The sequence below is a fragment of the Bidens hawaiensis genome, unplaced genomic scaffold, assembly GCF_021521415.1.
Source record: "Bidens hawaiensis isolate Kalapana, Puna unplaced genomic scaffold, B.hawaiensis_p1.1 tig00066611_1, whole genome shotgun sequence".
NCBI classification, from domain to species: domain Eukaryota; kingdom Viridiplantae; phylum Streptophyta; class Magnoliopsida; order Asterales; family Asteraceae; genus Bidens; species Bidens hawaiensis.
In genome coordinates, this window is record NW_027501846.1 from 28,460 (window position 1) to 39,805 (window position 11,346).

The 11,346-nt window shown below is 33.9% G+C and overlaps 1 protein-coding gene across 1 annotated transcript; it reads right to left on the reverse strand.

Moving 5' to 3' along the window:
* Positions 1–3,203: 3,203 nt before the first annotated feature.
* On the reverse strand, positions 3,204–9,308 carry LOC143604774 (acyl-CoA hydrolase 2-like). The gene is made up of 17 exons (XM_077081158.1): positions 9,244–9,308; positions 9,078–9,170; positions 7,634–7,701; positions 7,451–7,532; positions 7,333–7,373; positions 7,093–7,218; positions 6,350–6,427; positions 6,100–6,187; positions 5,805–5,917; positions 5,426–5,488; positions 5,297–5,352; positions 5,080–5,175; positions 4,279–4,335; positions 4,084–4,185; positions 3,947–3,995; positions 3,655–3,723; positions 3,204–3,562 (listed from the first exon to the last, which is right to left on the reverse strand). Exons 1-17 carry the CDS (start codon positions 9,257–9,259, stop codon positions 3,491–3,493), a joined length of 1,269 nt encoding a protein of 422 aa, XP_076937273.1. The 5' UTR covers positions 9,260–9,308; the 3' UTR covers positions 3,204–3,490.
* Positions 9,309–11,346: the final 2,038 nt, after the last annotated feature.

The window sequence follows — 11,346 nt, forward strand, 5'->3', positions numbered from 1 at the left end:
CACCAAAAGATTGAATTGACTGACTGACTTCAATGGCTAGGGTTTCAAATTTCAGTTTATTAAAATCAAGATCTGGATTGGTGTCTGTGTAAAATTAAAAAAAATAAAAATAAAGAGGGGGAAGAATTTGGTGACTGATGAAGTTGGTAACAGTGGTAGAGCAATTGACTGCAGATCAATAGGTCACCGGTTGGGCCCTGTGTTTTTTATTTTAATCCTTGTACATGAATCAGGGCTGCCCAAAATGCTCGTTCGATTTTGGCTCGGTTTGGAAGTGAGCCGTTCGGCTTAGTTCGGTTTAAAAACAATCCAAGCACAAGCAAAGCCTCGTTCGGTTTGTTTTGCTCGAATTATTTTTTATTTATTAGTTTTATATATAAAGTTTATGTATATATATGTAATTTTCAGTTTTATACATACACAAACACATTTTAACCGGAAATTGGCTGGAATCTTGCTAGCAACCGTTGATTTTTGCTAGAACATCGGTGGAAACCGCTGCTTTTTGGCCGGAAACCACTGATTTTGCCGGATTTGACCACTAACCGATTAGCTCAAAATTGACTAATGATTAATCGGGGATTAATCGGCGTCTAGTCGGGATTTTTGCAACACTACGTACATGCATGTCTAGGCATCTATATTTAGTCTTCACGTGATGATTTAATCTAAAACTTGCTTTCTTAGTTTGCTAACTAGCCTTTAACTGATTATTTGTTTTAATAGCTAGGTAGCAGGCTAGGCTCTAACTCGCTACTTCTAGGCATGATAACCCTTAATAGCTAATGCTAATGTCTAAGGCTATGTCCCCGCCGTGTAGCTCAGTTGGTTAAGGGGGCATAATACTTGGAACAATAATGTCTAAGGCTATCAATTGAGCACCTGTTTACCTGTTTAATGCACGACAAAACATGTTAAACAAAAAGTACACTATGTGATTTTTTTTATTTTTTTAAATAATTGAAATTAGTAGGCTGGGCTCCATAATTTCCCCTTATTGATACATGAAGCTTAAAAATACGTTATCAACATGGGATATAAAGTAGTTAAACGAGTCGTATACATGTTTAATATGATATCTGTGTTAAGCGTGTCATCTCTAACCTCTGTAACACAATACCAAACGGGAATGGTACACCTACGTGGCAGCCCAGGGGAGACAGACTTACTCGTCAAACCCGTATCTCAACCAAAGGTACCGTAGTAGCTTCTTTGGAAACAACTGTTTTTTTGTGGTATCCATGCGAGTCGAGTTTGATGAAAATCTCTTTTAACAACATGCTTATTTTTTTTTTCTAAGTATGTGAAAAGTAATTTTCATAGGAGAAGCAACCGGGCTACCGAGGCCTGTGGTAATTATAGTTAAGTACTTGGTTAATATCTTAATCTTGACGTGATTCATTAATGGCATAAGCTGTATCTTGTAAATGGTGTTAAATTCCGGTCAATGGCGTGTCAAAGGCTCATAAATTCATAGAATATATACAACTTATTTTTTTTATTAATAGAATTAACCCCATATCCATATAGCCATATAGGGATCTGAAAAAATATAAAACTAAATAAAAAATAAGCCCACATGGGATGCAAAAATAATGAACAACGTGCAATGAGGCTATAAATAGTGATGAATTAAGTTATAAGCCGAAGTTCCATAAAAATATATACAATGGTGAAAGCTATGGTTTGTGTTGTGTTGTTGGTGCTTGCATTGGTCACAGCTGCATCGGGACTGCAGTGTGACCGCAACCTCGACGATCTGATCACTCTGGACGGCAACCGTGGATGTGACCTAGGAGATTATTACATGTGTTGCGTAACATTCCAAGTTTTCGTAACTATGACTCCCGTTAAATGTGTTTGTGAGGCGATAAAACTTAGCGACGTTTCTGTACTCGGTTTCAACAGTTGTAATTTGGTAGCGGGTAGTGGTGAAACCATTACTTGCTAAATCTACAGAACCTGTTTTCTTCTCATGTACTTGTTAATGTGGGAAGTTGTGGTCTTGTAATATGATTTGTATTTTAGGACTCTGTTTTTTGTTTTAATTTTAGTAATTTTTCACTTGTAGAATAACTAGGGAGGCCAATATTCTATTTATGGGTCATCTTGTATATTGTATATCAATGAATTAAGTTGGTTGTTTATTTCTGAATCCGAGTTAGACAGAAAACAAAATTAAAAAAGAGTTTATGTTCAGAACTGCAAGAACCATGTAATACACATGTAAAATCGATATGGTAGCTTTTACTAGCAACAAGATGACTATTAAAAAGCAACTAAACTTTCTTTGATTAGTCAGCAAACCGATGTTCTTGTTAAGATCATTTAAGTGAAACGGGTTCGACCAAGGTCAAACGAGTATTCTCACAGGGTGTGGCCAGCCGAAAATCCTAAATCCGAGAGTGAATACGCTATGATATGCAAAACTAGAAATGTTGTTAGCCTCGTTACACAAAGAGGAAGCTTCATATAACCACCATCCGACGTGAGAATTAGTATGGTAAGTTATGAGTATAGGGAGAGTTGAGAGAGCGAGATTAACGAAATCGCTTTACCGTTTGGCGGAGTCTTGTATTTATAGCCGGAGGTATAGAGTGTTATGAAAGGTTTATTGGGCCACTTGTCAAGGGAATATCTGGTTTGTTCCTTCTGCAGTTGTCACAGTGGAGATCGTGGATGGTTTTGCGCGGGCCCACTGCTCATTACTTTTGTCATTTGTGTGACTATTGTAGTGGCTCCACACGAACTTGCTACACACGGACACGGGCCATATAGGCCTGTACAGTCAGCATGGGAGTGGTGTATGAAGATTACATCCCTTTTAAATATAAATTTAAAAAGATATCAATTTTTTAAACGTGTAAATGATTTTATTGACTCAGTCTTATTGACAAAATGCCAACTTCTAAATGTGGTTTTACTGTTAATGAAACTGCATTTGAAGTATAATGCAATAATTGAAATTGTGCATATTTGAATATTTGATCTTTTGGATATTGATCAATATAATGAAATTAAGAAGGTTCAGGGGGTACATGAAATTCTTCTTTAATATTCAAATAGAAGTCTTGACAAAATGTCAAAATCTGATATCAAATTCAAAAGAAACCTATCAATGGATTTAAACTTTCCTTTACCAAACGAACATTGTAGCATAATATGAAATTATTATTATTATTATTATTGTTGTTGTTATTATTTCGAATGGCAACCTTTGTATATATATACTGAAAAGTTTTGGCAACAACCAAAACCGCAAAAACTTACATTGTAATAGTTTAATCACGAAAAACAGAAATTACAACCATTGTACCAATTAAAGGACGGATCGTTATTTGTTTATTATCTGAATATCGAATTACATTATTTGTTTAGTTATGCAGCCGTGATAATCAAGGGTGAGTGTGGATCCTACTCCAAGATTTGACTGACCTTTTATCACGGATTTCAATGAAGTATACAACAGATAGATGTATGATCGAGCGAGTCATAGGTTCGATGCAGCCATTGGCGGCTTTAGTTTTCTTACAACACCAACCTGCATTGCAGACATAACAAGCTGCAACATGAAAATAAGTTATTAGTCCACAAGCCTTTCGTTCCATGTCACGTCTCTTATTTCCTTTTTATAAGAAGTTAAGTTGCGGTTACCTCTCCCTTTCTGTTAAACAGTTGACCACGAGAAAAGCCTCGTGCGTTATACGCAGTAGGACTATCGATCTGAGAAGAAAAAGTAAACAATAAGGAGAAACTAAGATAAGATCAATGAAAACAAAAAAACAAAAAAAAAAACATCATTTTTAAAAAGTGCAATCATGAAATGAGAGAAGCGTGTTTATTCCACAATAACTAAAGCGAAACCGCAAGTTTATGATAATATTTGGTGGTTGCTAACAGTAGAGCATTAACAAACACTACATAAGTAATGGTCTTAGATACTTGCCACATATAATAACCAATCATCCGCTCTAAAATCCCTATGAAACCACATCCTGAAAGAGAAAGAACACGATGAGATCATAATGGCCTAACTTCTAAAATGCTTAATGTTGTAAACGTGTTAAGCTTGTATTAACTTACGAATGGTCGAGACTAATAGAAGATGGAAATATGCCCTCTCTAAGGTGCGGATTCAGACTGATTTGAATGAATAGTAGATCTGAGAAGTATGCCCCTACACACCTATTATATGAAAGCATCAATATCATGGGTCGTATATTTCTTTCTAGATCAAAAACTTATTTAGAAAAATATAACTGACTGAAAGAGTCAAACCTATGCAAAGCTGGGTCAGCAGGAAGTCTACCTTTCGCTCTCAACCAGTAGCTGATACTGCAAAGTGCAATATGTTATATGTATCAAAGAAGCTGGCATGTGCATACCATGAAAAATAAGCTTACAACAACAACAATCATACCCAGTGAATCGTGAAAAAATTTTGGGCCGAATGCGGAATTAGTTGCGTAATTGGGTCTAGACATTAAGAATACATACATTTTTTGTTCAAAAAGGTATATGTAATTTAAAAAATAAAATAAAAACTCGGGCCTATCGGGGTGTCGGGCCGGGGGTCGGTCGGCCACCCGGCCCCGCCTCATAGTCGGCTCTGGTGGGATGTAGACATACCGTACCTCTATCCAAATGATAGAGAGGTTGCTTCTAGAGAGACCCCCAGCTCCAAAAACCATATGTATGAACAATATATAAGAAACAGAAAGTTCGACACTAGACCTCTAGATTTAAATAACAAACAAAAAAATAGGTAACAATAATAATAGTAATAGTCATAATAATGAATAGATACTATTTAAAAATATAAATAAATAAATAGTAAAAATAAGTAAATAAATAATAATAGTAATACTAATAATCATAAAAAAAATAACAATAATAAATAGATATATAAATAATAGTGATGATAGTAAAAAAAAAGATAAATAACAAAGTATACGATAACAAATAAAAATAATATATTACAACAAAATAGCATTTAAAACTCAAAAAAGAAAAGGTAGAGAGAAGTCCCTAAGAGCGTACACAAGTAAAAAATTGCTTTAAAAGAGAACAAGAAATAACCTTGGAGGTCGTTTAGTGTGGCGGGTATACTTTTTAGGATCTAGTGGCCTGATTTCTGTGGGCCACTCGACAAAAGTTGAGGTGGAAGTTTCAGTTCTGTTAATCATGAATCATGAGTTGAGGATTGAGTCGAATATAGCCTATAATGTGTGTCCAGACACATAAGATTGATCAATAGTGAATTACTGAATCATGAGTTAAGGATACAAAATCTAACCTAGGATGATTTTTAGGAAGCTTAACACCCTCCTCTAATCCATGCTCTGGCAAAAGCTGAAACAGTAAGATTATACAATTAATGAAAACGATTGACATGAAAAATTGATCATTCAAAGTATCCGGTTACCGTTTCTGGGTCAGGCACAGAAGGCATTGTTGGTTCTTGGTGATCAAATCCTTCTTCTTCCCTCTGTAAGTGTATGTCATAAAAAAGCACTATAAGTGTGAACCAATAACTATTAAACAGTGAAGTTGAATAAATATAAACGAAACAATAGACATGTACTAGCTGGCACATTGATTTATAGCTACAAATGATAATATTAGGAGCACCCTCATTTATTGGTAGTCTCAAGTATTTGTCTACTTCTTATACTAGATTAATAAATATAACCACCCATAGCTTTCATGTTTCATATTGAAATGAAAGAAAGCAAAACTGAAAAATTCATGAAAGAAAAAATTTGTAAGAAGAAATAATCAGATTGGATGCATAGAACACATACATGAAAGGAAGCAATCAAAAAGAAGACAACATGCTCCTTTTGTACTGCGTTCACCCTTCTTGTAGATATATTAGGCACGTCACTTAGTCGCTCAACTTGATATATGATTGGAACTGTGTATATACACTAAATATCAGGGTAGCATACATTACAAAATCAATTTAGCATAAGAAAGTGCATGGTTTTGAATATGTGGTTTAAATACTTTCACAATAGATTTAAGGTGCATGCATTTTGAAAACTCAGATTTTTTGAAAACTACTACCATGCATATTCAGTTACAAAATCGACTTACTTTTTACGTCCCCGGAAAGAAGAAAGTGAGCATGAAAGCTATGTAAAATCTTATGAAAATGAACAGTTTTGGATGCTGCAGCCAGTGCCTGAATAAAATTGAACATCTAGATATGTAAAGTATGCAAGGAGAATCTCATTGTGCTATAGAGTGTTAGGATTTAAGATCTTATTTTGGGGTGTAGATAAAGAATTTCATTCATATAAGTAATGCTAGCAAATCCAAGTAGAAATACATAGAAGCTTCTTGCCTGTCCCATAAACTGTCCTCCATACACGTTAGCAGATTTTGGAGCTCCTTTCAGAGTGATTCCTCTGAATGTGTTCACCTTCACAACAAAAGTAAACTCAATCAAAGCACTCTACTGTATACATGATGCCAAACTTATTGTACAAAAAATAAAGAGCATGCAAAAGTTTCCTAAATAACTCATATGGATAGACACTCTAAGCAACAAGTTCATGACTAGTGACTACCAACATACGGTTGCAGTAATCCCCATTTTTTCCCCTAATTTTATATGTGAAAAATCAGAGGAAACGTTAAACACCGGTTAAATACATGCACAGGATCATATTGGGTTACAAGAGAAGAACTCAGGCGACTGAAGATGCACATTGTAATAGAAAAGGTCCATTTCAGAGTTATTTCTGCGCATTTTTACTTTTTAAAGTCAACATTCAACATCTTATAATTGAAAAAAAAATACCAGAGCTTTTTAGCTACCGGATAGTTTACAGTATTTAAAATTGCATGCCTTAAAAAAGAACAAAGGTAAATATCAAGTTTGACTCAAGAAATTTTTGTTTTGACTGCAAAATTTCAAAAGGGTGTCTTTAATTTGTGGCATTAAAATAAAAACCACAAGAATCATGGATTGACAATAAAAACCGGTATTCTGCAACTGAGAAAATTTATATAGGCATAACAGAAAATAAACCATGAAATTTAACAGATGCAAGATAATAAATTTGGGTCAAGAATACCACATACATCCAGTGGGTCTAAGGACAATATCTTTTCCACAGGTGCACGTGTATTAAAATTCGCATCCGCACTCCAAATTGAATATGGATGCATCAAGGGACTATATTTGTGGGGCAGCATTAAGCAGGTCAGCTGTAACCATAGTAAAAAAAAGTCAACATTTTTGTGTGGCTGTACAGAACAGCATATGAGCATACTCTGAACAAACTTTATGCAAATCAGCATGTCATACAGTATAGCAACTACCTTAGTCAATGCAATTATATCTTCTTGCCTATCAGGTTCACCTGCAAAATAGACTTGGATCATGTGTTTGAATTGAATAACATATACTGAAAAAGACTGGAAAATGGTGTTCTCTCACTTTGGGTAAAGTGATCAAACTTTCCCCACCGAAAAACTTGAGAATCATGACTATCTGCACGAAACGAACGGGATACCTCCACCTGCAAATGCGGATGTCATCAAATAAACTACGAGTTACTTAAAGACTATGTAACTTGATTAGTTAACCCTAGAATTAGTCAACAAGGATACATAAAATTACCTCACCATCCCAAATAAAGTAAATTCCACCACCAGGTTCACCTTCTTGGAAAACACACTCACCAGGACCTTCAAAATAAAGCATCTATGCAATCAATTTTGTTGATAATAGTATAATACACTGTGTCAACAGTGAGAACCACTAGGGCACGATTGTATCATATATAAAGCACATACTGATTATTGAACACATTTATAGCAAATATTGTTTGACTTACAAAAGCTCAAGCTCTGCTCGTTTTGAGCTCTTTTTCTAAAGGTTGAGCTCGGCTCGTGAGTCGTTTTTAAGCCCAGAGTTGGCTTGTTTATTGTTTATTAATTAATTTATATATGTTTAATAATTATGTTTATATATTTTGAGAAAAACCTTAAACGATCCAAAGCATGACTCGAGCTCGGGTCGTGAGTTGTTTTTAAGCCAGAGGTGGCTCGTTTATTGTTTATTAGTTAATTTATACGTTTTTAATTATTTTTATATATTTTTGAAAAAACTTAAACGATCCAAAGCTCGACTCAAGCTCAGCTATGCAGTGTGAGATTAATACATAGAAGTCAAAAAGAGTTAACACTTAAAATTACACAAGGTCCTTAAGGCTCGACAAGCCTAAACGAGCTTTCCATTCCCATACAAGACTCGAGCTCGGATGGACTCGGCTCGTTTATTATTTATTAATTAATTTATATGTGTTCTTAATTACTTTTATATATTTTAAGAAAAACGTTAAACAATCCTAAGCTCAACTTGAGTTTGTGTAGTACCTTAACCGAGCCAAAGATCACTTGAGCTCGGCCGTGGAGCGTAAAATTAATACATAGAAGTCAAAAAGAGGTAAAACTGAAAAAAACACACAAGGCTCGTCAAGGCTCGACAAGCCTAAACGAGCTTCCCATACAAGGCTCGAGCTAGGATAGGACCTGGCTCATTTATTATATATTTATTAGTTAATTTATATACGCTTTTAATTATTTTTATATATTTTGAAAAAATAAGAGAAATACACTTTAGCTATCCTAAGCTCAACTCGAGTTCGTGCAGTACCTTAAACGAGCCAAAGCTTGGTTTGAGCTCGGCTATGCAGTGTAAAACTAATGCATAGAAGTCAAAAAGAGGTAAAACTTTAATAAAAATAAAACACACAAGGCTCAAGCTCAGGCTCGATAACCAAACGAGCCTTATTCCTGCTCGTTTTGAGCTTTTTATCTATCCGATCTCAAGTAACTCGCGTGAGTTCTACTTCAATTTCACATGTCAAACCTACAAAATCTAGTTATAACCGTTACAAATTCAACCTAAACAGCAATTTCATCTCAACACCTTCACAATTCTATCAAATGCATACTAATTAACATTCACTACCATACGGTCCATACCTAATCAACAATACTCACACTAAAATCACCAGAACCGTACAACAAATTCAAATTAAATAAGTCAAGAGGATTACTATAGCGTTTAACGATAACGTGTTCGGCAATTCTCCTAATAGACGAGCTCGGAAGCCTCTGGAGCACAGCCACGTCACCTAAAAACTCAATCGCTGCATCTAGATATGTTAATAATATAGATATTATGAAGAATTAGGGTTTGATTGGCAGTTGTACGGTTTGTACCTGTTTCTGTATGCATATTATTGAGAAAGAAGCTAACTGACAGTTGCAGGCTTGTTGTGTGTGGTGTAATCAAAGTCAAACGATGCAGTTTATACTTATAGTGGTGAATGGTTACCTTTTTGGTACACATTTTTAAAATGATAAAAACGTTTATACGTAATTAATAATTGAGTCGTGACCGAACTGAATTAACCGATAACCGAGATTTAACCAGGTGTGGGTATGGTTAAGGGTGTTTCGTAACTGAAAGTTAACTGAATTGGAAAGAACTAAGACATGCTTATATCGAGATGAATGTAGGGAAATTCTTGAACATGTGTATATGTATACGTTAACGTTAATTCAGTTAACATTTGATGTCGTGGATTCTTTTTACAAGTTCATTTAATTTAAATTTTAGTTTAAATTTGGTTTGGTTAATTAACCAAGATTCATCGAAACCGAACAATAATCGATTAACCAAAACCAAAGTTTGGTTTTGGTTTTGGTTATAGCAGTTATGATTATTGTTAAGGGTAAAACTTACTGAGCCACATCCAATTTGCACACCGCTATGGGCATAACCTTTATTGTGGCCGAGCGCCCCCCCCCCCCCCCCAACATCCCTCAAAATGTTTTTTGTTCAGTGATGTAAATTACTCGTTTTCATTATAAATTTTTATACGTAGTGTAAATTTACCCGTTTTCATCATAAAAATTGAGCACGACCCTCCCTACGTTTTCGGCTCAGCTTCGCCACTATGCACCCTCACTTTAACTAACAAATCTGGTATATTTACATCTAGTTAAATAACATCAAAAAAATAATATAAGAAATCGTAAGCTTTTAAACATAACTTTTTAAATCACTTTAGAAAAAATGGAAAAAAAATATATGTATGAATCTTTGTCATAGAAAGCCATTCTTTTGACATTTTTCTAAGAAAACAAAATAGGGGTACATAATAAATTCAAAGTAAGGCGTTTGTATGATTATATCAACTTTCTAAAATAGACCGATATAATACAATACACACACGATACATATGAGTTTAAAGCAACGCATAAAATTGAACTATTTAAAACATATAGATTGTTTTATGATTTAGAAAAACTTTACAATTTTATTTTTATAAAGAAGAAATGAATTTATAGATATGTAAATGATTGTTTTAAGAGTAATAAACATATTGGAATTGGAAGATGACATCAACAACCACATAAACATAAACGATGAAAGCTCTTTAATACCCAAGTTGTATTGTAAACGTGCCTATTCTTTCAAATAGTACATAGCCACACAAATATCAATTATGGCCGTCATATCTAACCATAAATTGCAACCAAGCTGACCCGAAACTAAAGCGACCTGTACTTGAACATACCAAACCCGATGAACCGGTAATTGGATAATTATAAACTCAAAGGGATTATTCTATAAAATAGTAACTAAGTTTTAAAATTATGTTAATTATGTCACTTATAAAATGTTTTGTTAAAATCAGTCCACTAAAGTTTCCTTTGTGTTTTAATTCTATATAGTTTACCTGGATAGCAGGTGATGCATGTTTTTTTTTATTTCTAAATAGTTTAATATTGCAAAATATTTTTTAAAAAGTTGCGAAAAATTGCAAAAAAAAAATATCTGGAAAATTGCAAAAAAAAGTGATTTTTTTTGCAATTTTTCATTATATATATATATTATATTGCAATGTTTCGCAATTAAAAAAATTCTCAATTTTTATTAATTTTGTCACTTTTTAAAAAATATTTTGCAATGTCAAATTATTTAAAAATTAAAAAAACCTATATAACTTGTTATCCAGGTAAAATATATATGATTACAACACAAAAAAAACTTTGATGACCTAATTGGAAACAAACATTTTATGAGTAACATGACTGAAACAATTTCAAAACTTAATTACTATTATATAGAGTAATCTCAAACTCAAACCCAACTATACTTACGCGGATTGGTTAAAGGGTTCAAACTTTTGGTATTTTCTTTAACCCGAGAAACCCGAATTGGGTTTCAAATATCTGGGATTTTTAGGTGTTACTAATTGTTACGATACCCATAACCAACTATACATATCCTTTCATGTGTCAGTTCAACTATTT